Source organism: Gallus gallus, chromosome 11 (assembly GCF_016699485.2).
Source record: "Gallus gallus isolate bGalGal1 chromosome 11, bGalGal1.mat.broiler.GRCg7b, whole genome shotgun sequence".
NCBI classification, from domain to species: Eukaryota; Metazoa; Chordata; class Aves; order Galliformes; family Phasianidae; genus Gallus; species Gallus gallus.
The window spans coordinates 2,072,624-2,094,878 of record NC_052542.1 but is presented as its reverse complement, the minus strand read 5'-3'; the positions used below and the strand labels follow the sequence as shown (position 1 = coordinate 2,094,878).

General features: G+C 44.1%; 1 protein-coding gene across 5 annotated transcripts in view; it reads left to right on the top strand.

Annotated features, from left to right (window-relative positions):
- The window catches only part of NUP93 (nucleoporin 93), a 70,811-nt gene that overhangs the window by 43,799 nt on the left and 4,757 nt on the right, over positions 1-22,255 (top strand). For all 5 annotated transcript variants that reach the window (NM_001012526.3, XM_040707045.2, XM_015279139.4 and 2 more), the window contains 15 exons: positions 42-104; positions 844-972; positions 7,401-7,475; positions 9,492-9,581; positions 10,922-11,061; positions 12,980-13,112; positions 14,033-14,190; positions 15,941-16,106; positions 16,898-16,991; positions 17,946-18,137; positions 18,361-18,487; positions 18,584-18,656; positions 18,872-18,916; positions 19,928-20,044; positions 21,053-21,171. In NM_001012526.3, the coding sequence (NP_001012544.2) occupies positions 42-104; positions 844-972; positions 7,401-7,475; positions 9,492-9,581; positions 10,922-11,061; positions 12,980-13,112; positions 14,033-14,190; positions 15,941-16,106; positions 16,898-16,991; positions 17,946-18,137; positions 18,361-18,487; positions 18,584-18,656; positions 18,872-18,916; positions 19,928-20,044; positions 21,053-21,171 (1,721 nt within the window). The remainder of the gene's footprint in view (positions 1-41; positions 105-843; positions 973-7,400; positions 7,476-9,491; positions 9,582-10,921; positions 11,062-12,979; positions 13,113-14,032; positions 14,191-15,940; positions 16,107-16,897; positions 16,992-17,945; positions 18,138-18,360; positions 18,488-18,583; positions 18,657-18,871; positions 18,917-19,927; positions 20,045-21,052; positions 21,172-22,255) is intronic.

The window sequence follows — 22,255 nt, the reverse complement described above, 5'->3', positions numbered from 1 at the left end:
GAATACCTTCTGGCTGATGCTCTGCTTCTCTTTTTTTGCAGGGATTCCTGAAGAATGAGAAGGACAATGCATTGCTGTCAGCCATTGAGGAGTCTAGGAAGAGGGTAAGTTGGAAGCAAGTGGCTTTTTTTTTTTTTTTTTAAGCAAACAAGGAAAAAAATGTAGATCTTAAGGAATTTGGTTTCTTAGGCTTAAAGAAGAGTTCTGTAGAGCCCAAATTTCTGCCCTCAAAGGGGACCAATGCCTAAGCCATTTAGATGGGAAAAAGGTATAGGATAGGCTTTTCCCACTTTGTCCTCTGCTTTGAGCAAATCATTGTTTTGAGGATGTTCTGAGATGGAAGCTGTCTGATGCACGGTTAATCTGACAGTGTTCCTGAATCTCTTTAGGCTTTTGGTATGTCATATTCAGGGCAGTGATTTTTTCCCTTCTGAATTATGCAGTGTGGAAAAATGCTTCCTGTTGTTTATCTTAAGGCTGCTGCTTAGAAGTGTCATTGCATTCCTAGCACTGAGGTTACGTTGTTTCCCTACATGTACTCTTGGGGCATCAGTTGTAGAACTGAGTCTCTGGTTTGTATTTTTGTTTTCTTAATTATAAGGAATAGTACTTTTGCATTATTAAATTATTTTAATTACATAATTACTCTGTAATTACTGAAGCATATTTAAAACCCTGTTGAAATAATTATAGGGGAGGAGAAGGTTTACATTCCATCATGAAAATAGAAAATGGTTTTATATTATGACGTATACCTGAGGCTGCCAGCTAGCATCATGCCAGTGATAACAGGAATGCCAGAGAAGCATCTTCTGTATCCTAATGCAATATCTTATCCAACAGACTTTTGCCATGGCAGAGGAGTATCACCGAGAATCAATGCTGGTTGAATGGGAGCAGGTGAAGCAGAGGATTCTTCATACTCTGCTTGCATCTGGAGAAGATGCTCTCGATTTCACCCAGGAAAGTGAGGTAACTGTATTTCTAAACACTGTGCATAACTGTCCGCTGCATGCAACTGTCACTCCAACACTGCTGAAACCACCTCCGGGTCATTCTGTAGTTCATTTCTGTTGACAATAAGCGATATCAAAACTCTTTTTAATTTCAAAATGGCTGTGACTAGTAGAGTGCACTGTCTGCTGAAGTATCAAACCTTTGTTCTTATTGACTGCTTGGCACAGGCAACAGAGCCTGCTATTGCTGAAGCAGTGTTTTATGTGCAAGGTGGAAGCTTAGTCACGCTAATGCATATCAGATCAATATACTCAGAGACAGAGAACACGTTGGGGTGAACTTCTCCTTCAGGAAAGCTTTGCAGCACTAATGAAACCAGACAGTTTCTCGGGTGTAACTGTGCTCACACACAGGTCATACAATGTCTTTCTATTATTGTTGTTTCCTAGCCGGGACTTATGCCTTTTGTAGAAGGGTGTGGAACTCTCTTGGGTTTCAGAATATTCAAAACCAGAGGGAGCATGCTTTCCTTTTACCTTGATCTCTCACTGAGTGCAGCTGGATGCTTTGTTCCACTAAGACTGCTGGCATCCAGCTGTTCAAGGTTAATCCTGTAGTGGCCAGATCATTTGAGCGAGACAGACCTTATTTGATATGAAGAGGTATAGACTAGCAGCTTAAAACATTCCTTATGCTGTGTTACAATTGCAAACTTAATTTTTCTTGAAGAAAGCTCTCTGAGCAGAAGGCCTGGCTCTGTGCAGGGCTGTGGGAATCCCACCACTTGGAGCCAGGGCCGTCAGGCATCAGCTGGGATCCCTGGAGCATGAAGTTGGATCACGGCCCCCAGCACGGTGCTCTGTGAAATCTGTCACCTTGAGAGGAGTGGAATAATGAGGGGAAGCGTGTTGCTGCGCTTTCAGGCCAGGAGACAGGCCCAGGTTTTTTATAGCCATCTTCCCCCCACCCTTCCACTTTTTTTTCAATAAGTTCTTCTTCGCTGGGGTGACTTACAGAGCTGCAAACTGCATTAATATAAAATAAAAGCCCTTGGTGTTAATGGGCTACGACCTGTATAGGGATTTGGAAATAATTAAAGTTGTTAATGAAGTGTCCCTTTCTGATTACTGTTCTTTTAAATATAGGTTAATCCCAGTTATTATATATCTCTTTATAGAAGCTATCTATCTTCTCCAGAATGTATTTTGCTGACACTTTACTGTGACTTCTCAGAAGGCTGTCTGCCACTCCAATATTAGAAATGTTGAATAATGCAGGCTGAATTAATCTCAAACTAGGAACAGCCATCCTATTATTTTAGGATGCGAGTCTGAAGCCTTGGCAGCTATTCTAATAGCTTCTAACACCTTTTGATTTTGTGTGAGTTATTGGTGGGGGTTTTCCTTTGTAAGCACGGATATTGGTTACTAGGAGAAGCAATATAACCTGCTTTGCGAAGCCAAAAACCCCTTTTCTGATGTTTCAGTATCAAAATGGGTACTAACACGTGAGACGCCAAGTGCCAAATTGGTGGGAGGGAAGAAAACCCTCATAGTTTCCATGAATGAGTTTAAAGGCTCAATCTATGCTATCACTCCACTCTCCCTTTCAGAGCGCTCATGGTATTGGTGTGTCATTTCAAGAGCATTTAAAATCCTTGATGTATTCCAGTCTTAGCCTCAAGAAGTCAAAGGTCTGAGAGGTTTGAAGTGCATCTACTGTGTTAAAAGCCTGTTATGTAGCCTCCCCACAGCAGGTTGTTCTTCTAAAGCCTTGTTCCAGTCAAATAAGTTTTTTGTGTGTGTGTGACACAAACAGACGCAGCCTGTAGAATATAGTAGAGGTTTAATTGATGTCCTCTGGAGATGGAGAATCAACTGAAAAGGCAAAGATCCAAGCGCAGCGGGGGGCCGGCCTGCCTGCAAGCCAATTCTCAAGCTTTGGGCAAGCTAATTTGGGCAGAGTGAAATACCAACACATTATTCATGGAAATAAGACCAATTAACAGGCAAAGCTCGTGTTTCGAAGAAGCTAGCACAGGACTTGCCATTAGGACTTTCTGCTCCACCTTGTCCTCCAGCCTGGACCTGTTCCTTCATGGGAGAAACAGGTTTAATAACGAGGTGCTTTTGGGGAAGAGGGGGGAGCTCCTGGCTAAGCACTCAGCAGCTAAGTGCTGTTCCTCAAGCTCAGGCTCCCGCATGGCTCTGCACTGCATCTGCTGGCCAAGGCGTTTGGAGTGCTGACAAAATGTCTGCCCGGCCTTCTGCTGAGGAATGTGCATATGCAGATGAGGGTGATGAATAATGCAGCTTTCTGTGCATGCACAAGTGAAGCTGAATGCTCGGCTGAGTGCAGATGAAGGAGGGCTCCTTTGAAAAGCAGCGTTGTCAGGCTAAATGAATTTAAAGATAAGAACGTGGTGGTAGTGCAGTCTAATTGCAGTTTTTGCAAATGGATAATATAGAAAGCACGGCTCTGAAGAATCTTTTGGAAAGACCTAAATTCAAGGCAGGGAGAAGCAAATGGGATTGAAAGAAACAGCACAAGCCATGGAAGAAACATCAGACTGTGGATACGTGGAGATGTGAGCATTTCTGCAGCCCTCTGCACGCTATCCACTTTGCTTTGTTTTCATTTGCTGCTCCAATTCTGCTCAAGAAGTTGACCTAAAACACGATCCTTCAAGTATGCTCCTGGCTGCTGTTCTCGACACAGCTTTTATAATCTCTTCCTTGCTTGAGAACTCAATAAGCTCTGACTTGCTGCCAAAGGATGTTTTCCCCCCTCCCCAGATCTCTTACGCTGTGGGGTTTGCCTCTTCAGACAGGGATTGCCAGCTGCAGAAAAAGCCAAAATACAAATACGAGATGGAAAAAACTTAAGAAATTAACTAGCCATAGCTACAGGAAAGAAAAGCATAAGGAAAGTGAGGCAAATTCTGGTATTCCTGCTGAAGGGCCAAGCTGGTAGCGGGCAATTAAAAGAGTTCACTTGCAGGGTATCAGTTCTCAGGTGGGGCAGGTTGTTAGCAGGTGATGCTCAAAGCATAGCAGCTAGAGTAAAGCTACGACGGGAGGGGAAGAAAGGGAAGCCAACAAAAGCAGAAAACCCCAGAGCATTTGTTCTTTAGCTGCAGACATGCACTTCTGAATTCAGATCCTCACCTGTGGGTTGTAGCATGTCAGTCATGCAGCTCTCACTGGAATGGCAGCCACACAGATGCAGTACAGAAGGAGGGAAAGGATTTGGAGTCACCAAATAAACCCCAGCCCTTACGTTTCTGATGTCAGAGCACTGGTTGAAAAGTGACACCAAGTCAAAGTGGACCCTTCTTCCCTTGCTTTAGGAGATGAAACCTCATCAGTAATGACAACATCCATAATTTAGTGTTACTTTAAATAACTCTGCAATTTGTCTCGCGCAGCGTAGGAAAGGCTTGGAAGTATTTCTGCCACCACGTCTGTTTCCCAGGAAACCTGCTTTAACAGCCCAGCCTCTTTGTTCTGTAGGACAAAGAATGAGTTGTTTTTAGGTGGGCTTAAAGGAATTTGTGTCAGATGAGTTGGCATTAAGGTGCAAGTACTTCTCCGTATTGGTCCTGCTAGGAGTGACTCTGAGGAGTATTTTTAGTAGAAGTTTAGCTACAAAAGGAAAGTGGGATTTATTTTTTTTTGTAAGACATTTTGGTTATGCTGCCTAAAGTCTAAATGCATCTGGTTTTATTGTCTGATGGATGTGGTTTGCGTTGTGCTGCTACTAAGAAATGAATGCAGCGATAAATGAAGTCTGGCAAATTAAAGGTTGTCCCGTGTTCATCTCTGATGCCTTCACTTATCTCTTTTCAGAGACAAAAAGAAAAAGAATTTTTTTGTGGTCAACAACACAAAAGCACAAATAGCATGCATCTCTTCCAATTCATGAGCAGGGGTCATTACTCTTACCTTCACACATAAATGTCCAGCTAGCTCAGAACAACTTTCACAGCCATGAGACTTCATTTGTCATTAACTGTTAAACTGATAAAATTTGCCTCTCCAGAACTCTGGGTTGTGGCAGTTTGCAGGAGCACATACTCAGGAGTGTAAAGGCAGTGGTACCTAATAGAAAATAGCAGTTACCACATGAAAGCAATCTCTCAGTGCTTCCCAGGTGCATCACTGCACAGAGCAAGTTCATAGGTTTGTGTTATTTCTTTTCAAGGCTGGGATGCAGACCAGAAAGATGTCTGCTTTTGAAGGCTGTACCTGTAACTCAACCTGTTTGAAACAAGAAATTGTTAATGTCATGAGGCAGGCTCCCCTTTCTCAGCTTTCTCAGATCTCCTGAAGTCTGGGCTAGCCAGGTCATGAGGAAGCACTGGTCCTTCTCCTGAAATCCATGTCAGCCAGGTCACTGGGGAGTGTTGGTTCTCCCTGCCACAGCGTGACGCCATAAGGCTGCAAACAGCAGTTTTACTGCTGCATTTAGTCATTATGCTGGTTTTTTTTTTATGGGAAGTGAGTCAGTTTTATTGAGCAGAGCTCTTCCAGGAAGCACTAGGACATGTCCTCAGGCAGTACCTGGCAGTGATCATATCTGTATGCTGAGGTGTTGAAGTCCCAGGTTGCTGGCATAAGGCAAGTGAAGCTGTGGTGCTGGTAGGGTGCACTGTTGGCAGCAGCTAGCCACAGCCAGCTTTGCTCTCAGCCCTGAGTGCTGGCTTGTTTTCCTAAAAGCTTGTCTATTCCTCTTCCCTCGCCCTAGCTATTTCAGCTGGCTTAAAAATGAATATGATACTTCTGTACTAAGCTTGGATTGCTTTTATTTTCAGACAGTCGTGGTTCTACTGCTACCTGAGCAGCAGCTGATATTAAAGGAGATATTAAATGAGTGTTCACCTCAAAGGGATCTGTCTTTAAAATGATTGCACTTTATTTTTCAAAACCTAGACCTGAAATCACAGAATCACAGAATGGCCCGGGTTGGAAGGGACCTCAAGGATCATGAATCTCCAACCCCCCTGCCAGGCAGGGCCACCAACCTCCCCATTTACTAGACCAGGTTGCCCAAGGCCTCATCCAACCTGGCCTTGAACACCTCCAGGGACGGGGCATCTACAACCTCTCTCGGCAGCCTGTTCCAATGCCTCCTCACTCTCCTGGTAAAGAACTTCCCCCTAACATCCAAACTAAATCTTCCCTCTTTCAACTTAAAACCGTTCCCCCTTGTCCTGCTGTTATCTACCCTTTCAAAATGTTTACTCCCTTCTTGTTTATAGGTTCCCTTTAGGTACTGAAAGGCTGCAATGAGGTCATCCCACAGCCTTCTCTTCTCCAGGCTGAACGAGCCCAGTTCCCTCAGCCTGTCTTTGTAGGGGAAGTGCTCCAGCCCCCTGATCATCTTCGTGGCCCTCCTCTGGACTCTCTCCAACAGCTCTCTGTCTTTCTTGTACTGGGGGCTCCATACCTGGACATGGTACCCGCTCAACCCCAGCGGCCCTCGTTTTGTCCCCTTCCCCCTTCATACCTAGTTTAAAGACCTTTCAATGAGTCCCTCCAGTTCCTCAGCCAAGATCCTCTTTCCCCTCAGAGACAGGCTACTTCCATCTGCAGCCATCATGCTAGGTGCTGAGTAAATTGCCCAGTGGTCAAAAAAACCAAAATTCCTGTGTTTGCACCAACCTCTGAGCCATTTATTTATGAGGTGGGTTTTTTGGATCCTCTCAGTACCCTTTCCTGTCACTGAAGGTATAGAAGAGAAAACCACCTGCACGCCAGCCCCATCAACTACCCGCCCCAGTCCCCTGAAGTCTTTCTTGATAGACCTGAGGCTTTTCTCAGCAATTTCATCTCTGCCAGCCTGAATTATCAATAAGGGGTAATAATCAGAAGGGCAAATCAGTCCAGGAAGTTTCCTTGAAATGTCCCCGACCCGTGCCCCAGGGAGGCAGCACACTTCCCTACGGGTAGGGTCAGGCCGACATATAGGGCAGTAGAGATCTAGTAGAAATACTAGAATAATTACACATGGAGGTGGCTGGAAACATCAGAGAGCACTGCACACATGAGAGTTCTCCTCCCTACCTCCGGCAGTGAATGTTTGTGTGTAGTGGTGCTGTACAAAAACCACACGTGTGACTTGTGGGAACGTTTACAGGTGTAGCTTGGTGTGACATTGGAATATTATGGCAGTATTATCTTCTGGGCTTTAGGGTATGCTTTCTACTCCATAGAAAGCTTCAAAACCTGCTCCGTTGTCAGGAACATGGGTTGTTTGTGTTTTGTTTTTCTTTGCCTTCCTTTGGGAGTAGATAAGTGGTTAAGCACACTGTGGTCAAGCACCTTATCCTTTCTAAAATGCTCAGAAGGCGAGCATGGAAGGTGCAGACCAACAAGTTTGACTGAACTGGGGAAGGAAAAATAACCAAATGTGTGACAACCTTTCTGCTTGCTGTTCCACAGCCCAGCTACGTCAGTGAGTCGGGCCCTCCAGGCCGCAGCTCTCTGGACAGTGTGGAGATGGCGTACGCCCGTCAGGTGGGTGTGCTGGGGGCGGGGGGGAGGAAATGTCTGTGAGCACTGGGTGTCCAAATGGTGTGGAAGGTGCAGCGTGGGGATGGCTGCCCCGGATTGAAGTGCAGTCAGAACGTACAGAAGGTTGGTGTGATGTTTCTGGGGACATACTGATCTGTCCCCAGCAGTATCTGTGTCCGGAGGAGATCTGGAACAACACGTGTGACTGCAGAAGTCATTTTGGTTTGTATAGGAAATGGGAACTTTTAACCTTTCAAATAGTGTTTCTTAGGGTTTGTGACAAAGTGTAATGTTATGTAAATGAAGGGTTCACATTTCCTTTGTTCACACATGTGGAAGATCAGCTTTCTGATGCCTGCGTGCAGGGGAAGACATGCTGAAGTCTTAATCCTGACAGTTGTCACGTTGCATCCCCTTTTAGCAGGATCACGGATGAGGGGCTGCAGAGCCTCAGCTGTCAGCTGATGTCTGGTGGCATTGGGCTCCTGATGAAACTTGCAGGGGAAGCTGATAAACCTTTACGTAATTAAGCTGTTACTTTTGTTAGTTGAGACGAAGGACTTGATTTTTTTGAAATTGGAGCATGCAAGAGCATGCAGGCAGAGCACTGCCTGATCTGCACACAACTGCCGTCACTGTGTGCCTTGGCTCGGGCTGTGCTGAGCCAGATAGCAGCTTGTGCATCTGTTGTTCTGTCTGCCTTCAGTTATGGCAGCCGTTTGAGGAAGTGAATCACAAAATAAGGTGCACAGTGGTGCTGATAAAGTGTACATTTGATTTAGTGGTTATTATTAGTGCGTTAATTTGTTCCCTCTCTACCGTAATCCTGCATTAAGGGTCTTCATGTGGTATAATTACATCCATGCTTTCAGGCTGTCAGCATTGCTGCCGGATGCTTTGACAGCATAGGAAGCTCAGCCTTTCAGCAGTGCCAGCACTGGGGTGGCCGTGGAGTCGCAGTCTCCCCCCTGTAGGTGTGCTGTAGCATTACCAGCTGTGTGCAGGGTGCTGGTAGTGTGCCATGGAAGTGTGACATCGGTGGTCAGGGTTCTGCTAGCAGTGCAATTCCAGTGTTGCTGTGTGCCCCCAGCAAGCCCCTTGGAGAAGCAGCCCAAGCCAAGCTCTTCTTGGCCCCCTGCTTAAGTACAAGAACATCTGGGCTTCAGAGCTATGCCTGGATGGGGCTGCTATAGGTTCCAGCAGGGAGCTAAGAGACCTAGGATTTCATTCTGTCAGACAGTTCATCAGCAGCCAGGATACATGTTTTAATTGTGCTGAAATTTATTCTTCACAAACAGCTCAAACTGTATCACAGGAACACAGTGAAAACCGTGTGATTTCACTGATGCTAGGTTCTGTTCACAGTCCTAAGTTCAGCATCTTGTTTGCATGCTGGAAACATTGAAGTATACTTAAAGTATGACAACAGTGCCTTTTCAGGTTTGGGATTGGTTATTGCCAAAGGGAGCTGGAAGGTCTGACAGTAGAATAAACAATAGCAGAAGTAGACAAAATTAGACAAAGATTTACATTAGAAGGACAGGAGTGTATGTTTAGAAGCAAATTTTCTATTCTCGTTTCCCCATGTTACAGTTGCCTGACTACTTCTGCAATACAACAGTAAAGTTCTGCTTCTCCTGTACCAGCAGGCAGGAAGCTGTGGCAGAGGGGATTATCACTGCCATTCACTTGTCAGGTCTCCTCTGAATCTTTGTCTTCCAGCAATTAGCTGCAATTACACTAACGTGGCATTCAGTGCAGTGCTTTGTTGCGCAGAAGCCCTGTGGTGGGTTGCTGCTGGCCTTCAGGCAGGCCTGGGGCTTCAGAGCAGCGTGGAGGTCTGTGCAGTTGGCCCTTCCTCTTCTGCACAAACGACAAGCAGCGAAGGAGGGAGGGGGCAGAAGGGACTTGCTGGGGACACTCTTCTTGCAGCCTGGTTTAGATTCTGCTGCTGTGTCTGGGGAGGGGGAAGAAGAGTAAGAGATTTTGTTAAACTTGCTTATTTTCAATATGTTTTAGATTTATATTTATAATGAGAAGATAGTGAACAGGCATCTGCAGCCTAACCTGGTGGACCTTTGTGCTGCTGTTGCAGAACTGGATGATAAGGTACTGCTGATAAGTTAACTTAAAGAAACGTGTTTAATCTGTTTTCAGCTGTGAGTAACAGCCTGCTGAAATTGGTGGAAAAGTACTGATACTGCCCCCTCCAAAATGTTGCATGGCTCTGCAGCAAACAGAGCCAGGACTGCAATCTTCTCTAGCACAGCAGTGCCCACCTGTGATGAGTTTGGTCATGGTGAATATCTCAACAAAATGAGGAAGAGAAGAACTTGATTTTGCTGTGGAGTCCTGTCGTGATTGATGAACTGTCAGGGGAATAAAAAAAACAAAGCTTTCCATTTTAAATGGGTTCTATGGAGTTCTGTTTTCAGAGTGTGGCCTCCTGCTGTCCTTTGAGTGCATACAACCGTAGGCAAAGGGTGTTCAATCAGCTGCTGCTAGAGCTGAAGCAGGCTCCTACAGCAAAGCATAAAGCCAGCCAAAGTCTGTAAGCTTGACTTTAAAGGAATGATCTGTCTGCTTTTCCTTTTCTTTCCTCATTCCTTTAATTGTGCTGCCTTGATCCACCCCATAAAACAAATGTGTGAACTTGGCTATCTTTGAGAAATGCTTGGAGGGCAGTACTGCAGGATGGCCAAGTCATGAAAGGACTTTGCAGACAAGGGAGAGCAGAAAGCTGTGCGGAAGCTGAGTGGCAAATGCTTGGATCAGATCAGAATTACAGATGTGTATCCTTGCTTTGAGCAGCTCTGACACTTTGCTAGGGACACCAGGGCGAGTTTCAGTATTCTTGCTGCTTTGAAGCTCTGAGATCAAACACCTGCCCTTGCTGAAGCTAACAGTGCTGTTACTCCGCAGCATTTTGCCATTTCAGCAGGGATATTCTACTCCTGTAGATAGATCTTGTCCTTATGAATGAGCAAACCTGGATGGTTTTCAGCCTCTTTCTGTAACTGAGTCTCTAAGTCCTTTAGAAATTTCTCATCACAGCTGATCGCACAACTTTCCAATGACAACCAGAACAATTATCTTTATGGAAAGCTGATGCTGTGGTATTTTTTAGAGTGGGATATATGAGCCAGAAATGGGGAGGAGTCTGAGCACCACATCCCCAGCCTAGTTTGGGAAACCACTGTTGGTACTGGGTGACAACTGCAGGTAAAGTATTTAGAGCCACCTCCTGACACAAGCATTATGCAGAGAAGTCTGTATTCTGCAGGATGGAGGGGCTTACGTTGCATGCAGTGTCTTCATCACAAACCTAAACTGGCTGAAGTTATGTCCATCCCTTTTTTCTTTGCTTAAGCATCAAAACACCGCATAGCTCAAAACAGGGCTGCTTCTTCACCTCTCTACTAATTGCTGTTGCATGGACTTCTTCACAGAACATCTCTGAGATGTGGGCCATGGTGAAACAAATGACCAGCGTTCGCCTGGTTTCTGCTAGTGACGTCCTGAACGTCCGGACCAACCTGGAGGTGCGTATGGAGTTTGTGAGGCAGGCGCTGCGCTACCTCGAACAAAGGTAAGCTGAATGCTTTGGATAACACAGCCTGATAAATTTCCCCATTAGCGAGCCACAGCGACTTCATAGCACACACAGGCATTTTAGCAAGTTGCTTGCTTCATGCTGTTCACAAGAGGCGTCTGTCTTTTTCCCTTCTAAGGGGCTTAGAGCAGCCACTTGAGTATAAAACTGTTGTAGTTAAAAACTGTTTTAACAAAAAAGGCCTTGAATCCATTGGGAGGTTGTTTAGAAGACAAAAAGATCTTTTATTCTTCTTCTGTGTTGTCTTTAAATATTTTATATCTGCTACAGTGATACGTGAAGATTTTTCACGTGGAAAGAGACTTATTTTCCCCTCTACAAAAAAAAAAATCTGCTTTTCCATACTCCTGTTATGAATGCTGATTACCTGTTGGGAGCTAGTGCTGGCTGGAAATGAGGGCAGCACTGGGCTGGAATCCAGTGCTGTGAGTCGGGTTCTGATGGTGCCATTTCTCCATGGAAGGTTTTTTAGTAAAATTCCAAGAAGCTGAAGTTGAGACACTTAGCAATGATTTTCAGACTCTGGAAAATGGCTTACTGGCTGTATCAGCAAATGCTGGGACCTAAGCTCCTTGATGAGGAAACTGTTTGCAGAGTTGCAGGCTGTGAAGCAGGCAGAAAGGCTGTAGAGAGCCCAAGGCTGAATCTCCTGGCTGGCAGTAACAGCTGTTCCCTGTGCATGTGCCCACAGTCCTGAACAGCACAGTCTCTCATTGAAGAGCTGCCAACGTGATGTTAGCAGGATGGTTCAGAAGCAAACAATAGCTGCAGTGTAGTGCGTGGGCATTTGTTACAGACAGTTCTGCCATCTGAGCACTGATATGGCACTCTGGGGAGAGATGTTTCCACCTCCTGGCACAGCCCCTTTGCCCCTAGCTATTGGCCCTCTCCCTGAGCCCACCTTGGAGTAGAAATCAGGCCCTTCAAACTTGATCTTTTTTTAAACCTGTGTGCTTCATAGCTTTGTATTTCCAAGTGGGAATTGGATGACTTGCAAAGCAGACTCCTAATACTGGGGCATTTGGAAGCCTCTGCAGCTCCATGCATGCCAAGGGAGGATATGTAACTACTCACAGCTGTTCTTGCATCAGTTGCTTTGAAGCAGGTGTGATGTTAAACCCTGAGGAGCTCAGCCTTAGTATGAGTTGTCAAGGTATGCTGATGCTTGCTCATGTTCAGCGTAGCTTTTTTTAGCCTAACAGTCTTGTGGTCTGTAGGTAGGGGCCAGAGTAGGAACATGCACCAGTCTGCCATGCACAGCAGAGGAAAAAGAAATCAGCTTCAATTGAATTGCTGCAACTTACATGTGTATTCTGTCAGCATACAGACATTTGAGGTTTCTGCTTCTAAAGATGGATGAATTGACCTGCATTGACTGAAAGCTTTGACTTCTTCTAGAAGGTCTTTTCAAAGCTGCTTTTACCAGGTGTTTCCCTCTTAAGTTCTTCTTCTCAGTGATTTCCTTCTGAGAAGTCCATGGCCCTAAGGTTTGCATCTATCTGCAGAGCAGGGAGGAGGAGAAACACATCTGCTGTGTTTGTGTTCTTTTGTGACAGCACTGGGAGTTAAAGCAGTAGTTTGGAAAGGCTGTTGCACACAAGATAATTGAGTTTAACGTGTTGTTATGAGAATCTACTGAGAGGAACCTCATAATAAGGAGCTAAACTTGGAGCAGTCTGCCACGGACTCCAAATATGGTTTCTCTCAAGACCGTTGAATTACAAGTATCTTCGTTAATTGATGAGTTTTTGCCTCTTTTTCTTGTAATGATAATGTTTGAACATCAAGGTAGTTTGCTTTTATTAAACTGCTAATTCTGGTGGGTCTGAAAGTTGCTGGATGCTTTTGTAGCAAGTGGATTTCAGTTGGTTCACATCTTTGTTTTGCTTTTCAGTTACAAAAATTACACCTTTCTGACAGTCTTTGGGAACCTGCACCAGGCTCAGCTGGGAGGAGTTCCAGGCACCTATCAACTGGTCCGCAGTTACTTGAACATCAAGCTGCCTGCACCTGTCCCTGGTCTCCAGGTATGTCCTCACATTCACTGACCGAGCTAAAGTCACAAATCCCTGTGCTCCAGCACAGCCAGGTACTGCCTCTGGTGGTCTTCTGTTTGAGTGGCTTTAAGGCAGCACACTCCTTTGCTAGAATTTCCATTAGGAAAATGGAAGACGCATGAAATCAGTTTCACTGTGATCAGAGCTAGTCCCAAATTATGGGTGTGCTCAGTAATGTGAGAATTCTAGGTCCTAGGAATTGTGGTCACTTCTGGTAGTCGTCTTAAAGAGGAATGAGCAGGTGTTAGTCTACATCGTGATGTTTAAGAGAAGAAGAAACACACTCTCCTTGCTTTGCTTTTTCCTTTTTTTTTTTCTTCAGTTGCTGATGACAAAATACGTAATGAAATAGCCTGAATTGTGACCCAAGCTTTCTACTTAGGTATCTAAATAAAATTGCATTCATCTTAACAGAGTAGAAGCTACACAGGTACAAAGTCAAGGGGGCAAACAAGCAGGCTGGGTTAAAAGAGTAAAAGTTAAATGAAATAATACATACAGAACATTAGAAAGAACGTAATTGAGTCTAGCTGTCCTTTGCTCACGTGCTGATATACACAATTAGTCTGGTACCTTCATCTTAGTACAGATGTTATGAGCACCTCAGTGGCCTGATCCAAATGCCCTTCCTGAGTGGGTAGGGTATCTCAATGGGATTGCCAGACTGCCTAGCAAACTGAAATGTGGGCAAGCAGAAGCAAATCTCATCCTTGGCTGTTGGAGTGTGCACAGCTACCACAGAGCTTAATACTCCTGATCTCTGATTTCCATACCTCAAACAGAATTTTTACTGAAATAGGTGCTTGGATGTAAGGGCAAATCATAAAGAAAAATAATTAAAAAATGCTGCTGTTGTTGTTACATGTAAATTATTTATCTTACATTTTCAGGATGGTGAGGTGGAAGGCCATCCCGTCTGGGCGCTGATTTACTACTGCATGCGCTGCGGAGATCTGACTGCAGCCATGCACGTGGTGAAACGGGCACAGCACCAGCTGGGAGAGTTTAAAACCTGGTTTCAGGAATACATGAACAGCAAAGACAGAAGGTAACTGGGAACCAGGCAAGATATATGAAGGGTAGAAATTGCTGTAGGACTGGTGAAATTGTCTGTGCCTTGGTAGAAATACAGACATTTCTTCTGCTGGTGATAGGTAGGAAATACAAATGTTAGTCAGCTAAATTCCATGTAAGAAGTTTATGTATTTTACTTTTTGTCTTTGAAGTCTGGAAGTCTCCACAGACAGAGAATTATTTGAAAATAATGCAGAGTGTACGTTTCAAAACTAATAGTGTGCTGTAGCTTTGGGATTTCTTTGTTTTTGTTACCATTGGATTTGCCTTGTACAGTGGTAGGGTCCTGTGTTCTGTAGGTCAGGATTAGTCTGCTGTCATGCATCCCGTGTCCCCTATTGCTTTTTTTTAGTTGAATTTCCTTTGGGGAGAACTTCCTCTTATACCTGTTGTCATAAGAATGCTACAAAATAAAAGCAAGTAGCATTTGTTTCAGGTCTTTACCAGCACTCACACTCAAGTCCATCTTCTGCGTGTTCTCCTCTTGCAGCTTTTCCATTACTTGGCAGAGTCCGCTGGCCAAAATACTCATTTGGTTGCAAGCTGTTGAGTTAATGCATCTTAAGATGCGCTCCGAACTCTGCTGTGGCATTTTATGTTATCTCATTTATCTTTCCACTTGCAAAGCATTTCAAATAAACACATAGAATTGTAGAACCATTTGAGTTGGAAGGGACTTTTAAAGGTCATTTAGTCCTACTGCCCTGCAGTGAGTGTGATCTATTGCTGAGCAGCGATGCCCTGTGGCACTTACAGTTCACGTGTACCCAAAGGCAGTGTCTGCACTGCATTCAGGGGGTGGCAGTGCTCTGAGGCACTGATTGGAGTGGGGAAATCAGGCCGCCCAGCGGGGTACGAGGACTTGAGCTGTGGTCTGTCCTCAGCCTCTGACACTTTCACTTGTGTGTAGAGAGTTCTTAATCCTGTGGTGTTTTGAATGCATTTGGGGTTTTCAGGTAAGGAAATGTGGGCACGAACATACCGGTTTGTACATCTCAAAGAATAACTGAGGGGGGGAAAAAAAGGCCTTCACTGAGTGGCACTGACCTTGGTGTATAAATTCATGTGGTTCCTAGTGAGCGTCTGGGAGTGCTCACCATATGTCTGAGCAACATCAGTGAAGGCAGTGTCGTTGTTTTCATCACAGACGCTTTCATGAGATGCACTATAATTGATTTATTTTGGTTTTGTTACGGCTATGAAAATGTACTCTGCCTACAGATCTGACAGACATCGTAGTCTAGAGAGCACTTTATTGATTCAATTCTGTAAAATCCTCTATGAGAGGATACAGAAAATAGCATGGCAAAGAACAATATAACGGTACTTAACAGCTGAAGTCTCTCTCATAAAGGGCTTCCTGGCACAACAGGCTGCTTGTTTGAGTGGTATATATTAACCCAAAGAGTTCCAAAGGCACTGTGCTCTCTGAAATAATGACATTGCAGAGTGTCATGCAGTATCTCACCTACCATGATATTAGCACCCTCCAAAAGAGGTTATCCTCTGACCTTTCCTGCAGCATTGGGCATTTGAAGATGATCCTCATAGTTTTAATTATTCTTTTAAATTAACATGCGATGATAATAATGCAAGAAGCATCTCCAGGTATGCCTTTGCTGTGGATATGCACCACTGTATGTTGATTTCTGTTTGCTCATATGATGATGGTTTCGTATCTGTTCCTGAATCCCTGACGTTTTTCCTTCATTATTTTCCCTTAGGTTATCCACTGCCACAGAAAATAAGCTTCGTCTCCATTACAGACGGGCTCTGAGAAACAACACTGACCCATACAAGAGGGCTGTTTATTGCATTATTGGCCGTTGTGACATTACAGATAACCAGAGTGAAGTTGCTGATAAGACAGAAGATTATCTTTGGCTGAAAGTGAGTGTGGGTGTTGGGATTGTTGGGCTTGTTTGGGTTTGTTTGCTTTAAGAACAAGTCTGAATGGTATCACATCTCAGCTCTGCTAACCTCCCTACTGCTAGGGCCAGTGTTCTGCAGCAGTGCAGCTGTACTTTACAGCCATGCACATGATTGACCTTGCAGATTGTGAAGGGCTGGGAAATGGGTTCCTGGGCTCCTCTTAACCCTGTGTCCTATCAGGTGTGAGTCTGGGGACATGCCTTTTGTGGCAGGGTCATATTCTTTACTTTGCAGTGATCTTTGTCAGCTGGTTTTACTAGAAGTTTTAGTTTGCTACAGTAAGAATCCTTTGTGCATTTTTCTTTCTGGATGGATTAAGGCTCAAATGTTGGTGTCAGTTGGCAGGAAGAAGTCACTGTCTCCAGCAGACAGTTTTTACAGCTTCAGATGCTTGATAGGTGCTGGTCAGTACCTGTCAAACAGAGGGAATAAAATGGTATATTTAAGACTGGTCAAAAAATAAATAAGTCTTAATTATATTCATCACCTAGCAGGTGTTCTGAGTCCCGGTATTCAAATTTGATGGCATATACAGATGCAAAAGGATCATTGAGTCCTGCATGTATTTCTGCTGCCTCTGCTTTGGACATCTTTGCTTTCTAGCAGTGGGTGAACCTACCATTGTGAGTTGTAGTTTGTTAGTTGGTCAGATCTTAACATGACTTCATATGGAATGAGTATCTTCTGAGCACATTGCTTGTGCAAAGGCAAGTTGAAATATGTTGGTTTTTTTCCTAACATGTTTTTAGCTGAACCAAGTGTGTTTTGATGACGATGGTGCCAGCTCTTCACAAGACCGATTGACATTATCACAGTTCCAGAAGCAGCTGCTGGAGGACTATGGTAAGAAGCCACAAAAAGAGGTGCTGCTGGGATTCCGCTTTGCTGTGGAGGGCACTTTCCAGTTGTTATTACACAAAGCCTGGGCTCCACATCAAGCCTGTAGCAAGTCATGGTGGATGAATTCCATGTGTTCTCAGCAGTCCAGGGAGTGACTTTTCATAGACGAACAATATTAATGTTATTTGGACTATATCCATATATGTGATGGATTGTTTTCACTCACCATATGTATTTTGAGGTCTTTCTAGTGAGGCTTTCAAGTTTTTGAATATGGAATAGAAAAGCATGTCCTAATGAGGGACAAGCTTTTCTCTTATATTCGTTGTTTCCCTTAAATTATCGTTGGTAATTTGCAGAGTGCCCAAGTCACAGTTGGCTACATTTTGGGAAGTTTTAGGTACATCTATGGCCCAAGAGAGTATTGTTGTCCATCATCTTTCAGTTGATCAAAATTAGGTCAGTTAGACCATCAAACACATATGCAGAAACTGATTCTCTACAGCTTTGTAGTTTGCATCATGACTTATGCCCAGATGCAACTGAGAAGAAAAGTAAACATAATAAGCTAATACTGGTGAGTAGGAAAATCCAGGTTTATGATGTTATTTGGAGCACTTGGCATACATATAAGTGTAGATGAAAGCTGTGGCCATTAGAGAATCTGTTGCAGTCAGGGTTGGTGGATGCCTGAGAAGAGCACAGGAACTTTTTTGAGTAACTGCTCTTTCACTTCCTGAATATGCCTTTGTGGTGTGATCTTTCAGGGTGTATTTGCAGTCAAACAGTTACAGATAATCACACATCAGTAGCCTGGGTAATCAGTTTTGCCTAGTGTGTTTATTTCTGTTGGCAATGAATACACGTGCATCATGACAAGAGGTGTTTGCTGTCAGTGACCTCTGAGAGCAAAGTTGTTTTCACCAGCTCTGAGTGTGTGTGTTTTTGTTTTCTCAGGTGAATCCCATTTTGCAGTGAACCAGCAGCCTTTCCTCTACTTCCAAGTATTGTTCTTGACAGCACAGTTTGAAGCTGCGATTGCTTTCCTGTTTCGGACAGAGCGCCTGCGTTGTCATGCTGTTCATGTTGCTTTGGTCCTGTTTGAGTTGAAATTGCTCCTGAAATCTTCTGGGCAGAGCGCACAGCTGTGTAAGTTCTGCACATTTATATTAAGGGAATATTTTGAGTCCTGAACGTACCACTGCAGCTCTATGTAACTGGCCAAACAAGCAATGCTTACCAGCACAGTGTCCTGCAAACTGTTTTATATGCATTAGAGCTCTGGACTGTGATTCTGACTAATTTGAGAAGAAAATCAGTGCAACATTTCCTGGCATTAGTTACTCCAATAGCATTGCTTCTGACGTTGCAGTAAGCCATGAGGTTGGTGACCCCCCTGGCATGAGGCGTCTGAACTTCGTGCGGCTTTTGATGCTCTACACCCGTAAATTTGAATCCACGGATCCAAGAGAAGCTCTGCAGTATTTTTATTTTCTCAGGTAGGAGCCCGTGTGTCTCTCTAAATGTTTTACTGCATTGCTGTTACCTGGGAAGTCCTTGTAAACAGGGCCCTCCTCCTCCCTCTTCTTTTGTAGGAACGAGAAGGACAGCCAAGGAGAGAATATGTTCTTGCGCTGTGTTAGTGAGCTAGTAATTGAAAGCAGAGAGGTATGTTTGTACTTTCCTCCCAGTGATGGTACATTTAAGATACTTAATGGAGTCCTTTTCTGCATTACTTATATACAAACTGTGATTTTGACATCGATCGTTGTTTGTCATTCACCCATGACTGCATCTTTGTACTTAGTAAATATGTTGTGAAATATGTTCAATTGGTCTATTTTTGTTTCCTTTTTTCCTACTCGCCACCTACATGGATATAGTTTGATATGATTCTCGGAAAGCTGGAAAACGATGGCAGTCGAAAGGTGAGTTGATAGTTGCTTTAATACTAAAAACTACAAATTGTATGTGAGTTCCCAGGTAGCGCTGAGATTATCGAGCTTTTCTTTGTTTTGCTTCAGCCCAAATTATTGCTGTGTTGGGATAAATGCTGCTTTTTCAAGTGTTAGATCCTGCAGGATGCAGGTCAGGAAGCACGAGCTGTCTCCCTGTGGGCAGAGGCTGTAACTATAGACACAAATCTCATTGGGTAGCTCCAGTGAAGTGCAAATTCCCTCTGTCAGTTTCAAAGCAATGGCACTGCACACAGGAGAGCAGGGTAACTCAGTAATCTCCACCAATTCTTTTTCATGTTCTTTACAAGATAGATGGCTTTTAGATTAATGATGAATCCTGCTAGCTTGAATGTAACCAGTTTTTTTTTAATGTAACTGTATTCTTGTGTTTCTTTGGTATGAAACCAGACTTTAGCAGTCTTAGTTTTAAAGCAGAAGATTCTATAAGCAAGTAGATTTTTTTTTTTACATCTCTAACTGCAGGAAAGTGCTTTCTAGATATCCTTGCCTTTTCCTCTTTTTTATTCTCTTTATGTTTACTGTTTCATTTAAAACTCTTGTGAGAGGCTTTTGCCAGTGTCCAATCTAACTTGCCACCTGTCAAGCCAGCACACACCCATGACATCCCTGGAGACCCTGGCATGTTATACGTGGAAGTCATCCGTGTGTTCTTCTCTGTAATACATGCCATCAGCAAATTAAAGTGGTTTTGGATTTGACCCATTGCCTGGGTTATGTTGGATGAATTAGGAGCTGCAGATGTATCAGTGCTGATTCCATTTTAGAGAAAGTCTCTCTCTCAAGAGCTCTTTGTATTTTTAACATGGCTCTTTTGTGTGTTCCCATGGAAATGTATAGGCAATGCTCATCATAATCCAACATGTAAAATATTCATTGCCTCGCCTGAACGTTGAGGAATGCTAAGCATTCTGATTTCTCTTTTTTGGTTTTTTTTTTTTTTTTTTTGTCTTGTCTCTGTAGCCTGGAGTGATAGACAAGTTTAATAGTGACACAAAACCTATTATTAACAAAGTGGCTTCTGCGGCAGAAAATAAAGGATTGTTTGAAGAAGCAGCAAAACTATACGACCTTGCAAAGGTAAATATCTCTAGTGTGTTGCCTTAAATAAGTACCTGGTTCCCCGTGGTTTTTTTAAGCGTGTTCTTTGTGACTAGGTGAAATCTTAGTGATTTCCTTTATTCCAGTAGACTATTTCTGCAGTTTGCTAGAGCAGAGGCTTTGCCTGCTTGTAGTTGAGTTAACCTGGATAGATTGCTATCCATTTCGTTCTGAACCGAGACATCCCAGGTTCTTGATCAGTGTCAACTTCTGAGGTGATGTTATCCTGGCCAGTGATGTTACTTACCTGGAGTGTGCTTTTCCAATGTAATTGATACTGAACTGAGCTCTGAAATAAAATCGTAGAATGGCTTAGCTTGAAAGGGACCTCAAAGATCATGAATCTCCAACCCCCCTGGCCACAGGTAGGGCCACCAACCTCCACATTTAAAACCAGCCCAGGCTGCCCAGAGCCCCATCCAACCTGGCCTTGAACACCTCCAGAGATGGACGGGGCATCCACAGCCTCCCTGGGCAGCACCTCACCACTCTCAGAGTAAAAAAACCTGTTCCAGCACCTCACCACTCTCAGAGTAAAGAATTTCCCCCTGACGTCCAACCTAGTCCAACTCCTTCAACTTCAAACCATTTCCCTTTGTCCTGCTGTTATCTACCCTTTCCAAGAGTTGACTCCCCTCCTGTTTATAGGCTCCCTTTAGGTACTGGAAGACTGCAGTGAGGTCACCCCACAGTTGGGCTTACAATGAGTACTCATTTCCTTTTGAAATATGTTTGAGAAAAGGGGGTTACAGCAGTGGCCAGTGTCTTTGAGAAAAATGAAATGTTGCATGATTCTTTTTTCAGCACTCTTTCACATGAGCTAACAGCATTATGATGCTTACAGCTGAAGTGATGCTGACTGTTTGGGGGAGGGAGGAATCTCTGAGATTGCACTGGGCATCATGGGGTAAAACCTTCCTGCTTTTACTGTGATTTTTAAAGTCCTGTCATGCTGCTTTTTTGTGTGTATAACCTTAACGCCAACAGAACCCTGATAAAGTCTTAGAGCTGATGAACAAACTCCTCAGTCCCGTCGTTCCCCAGATCAGCACTCCCCAGTCCAACAAGGAGCGGCTGAAGAACATGGCCCATTCCATTGCTGAGAGGTAAGATACGGGGCAGGACCTGATCTGGGTCAGCTGACAGCTCCATCAGCTCAGCAGGTGTTAGCATCTGGTTTTGTTTCTGCTGCTGGACTGTTGCATCTACAGCAGTGTATTCAGGAATTACAGAATCATAGGATGGCTGAGGTTAAAGGGACCTTGAAGATCACTCAGTTCCAACCCCGTGCCATGGGCTAGGTGCCACCCACCAGGTCAGGCTGCTCAGGAGGCCATCCAACCTGGTCTTGGAAGACAGAAAAAAGGTCAGTGCTTGAAGTGCTACTCTCAGTGCTTGAAGAGCTGAAGCCAGAAAGGTTACCTTCAGTGGCATGCCAGGTAAACGTGGCAAGAAGCTTTTTCCTGTAGGTGGATCAGGAAAAGAGATTTGCAGGTTTACCAGCTGGGAGGCAGTCTAATAGGGAGCACTAAATAAAATGGGTTATGTTTCTACAAGCTGTTACTTAGGTCGTGCAGCGAGGTGCTTAAAAAAGAAAGAGGTGCAAAAGACAAAAAGGAATATTATCTGCAGTGTCACTGTGTTAATTGGGGCACATGCCTGAGAGATGGCAGTGCTCAAGATTCATTAGCAGCCACAAGGTCGGAATAATAAGCTGCTCTGAAAGGTAGAAATTGCAAAATAGCTTTGGGACTTGTTTAATCATCTTCTTTTGATGCCTCTTGTCACAGTGATTGCCGTGGACAATTCTCGTGTTTTACTAGGGCAAAATCTAGGTGCCTGGGAGAAATGTCTTGCTGCATTTCCTGAAATGTTCTGATGAATAAAAATAAACCAAGCAAGCCTGCAGTTCCCAGGCTGGGCAGGTGGATATGAGAAAAGGTATTGATTTCAGTCAGAGGCCCGTGCCTTTCTTCCTCTGACAAGTGACATTTGCCAGTCCCTCCTTCAGCCGGTCCTTCATTGAGGGAGGCTGGAAACAGAGAGATTGCTGACACTTTGACTTAGTGAGAGCTTCACTCCCAGCAGATGTGAGGTAAAATCAAACCTGTGGCCTGAGTTTAAGCTTTAAGTCACCTCCTGGCAAGTGTAAACTAGGGAGAACACACAGCATTCAATCTTTTCCTTAAC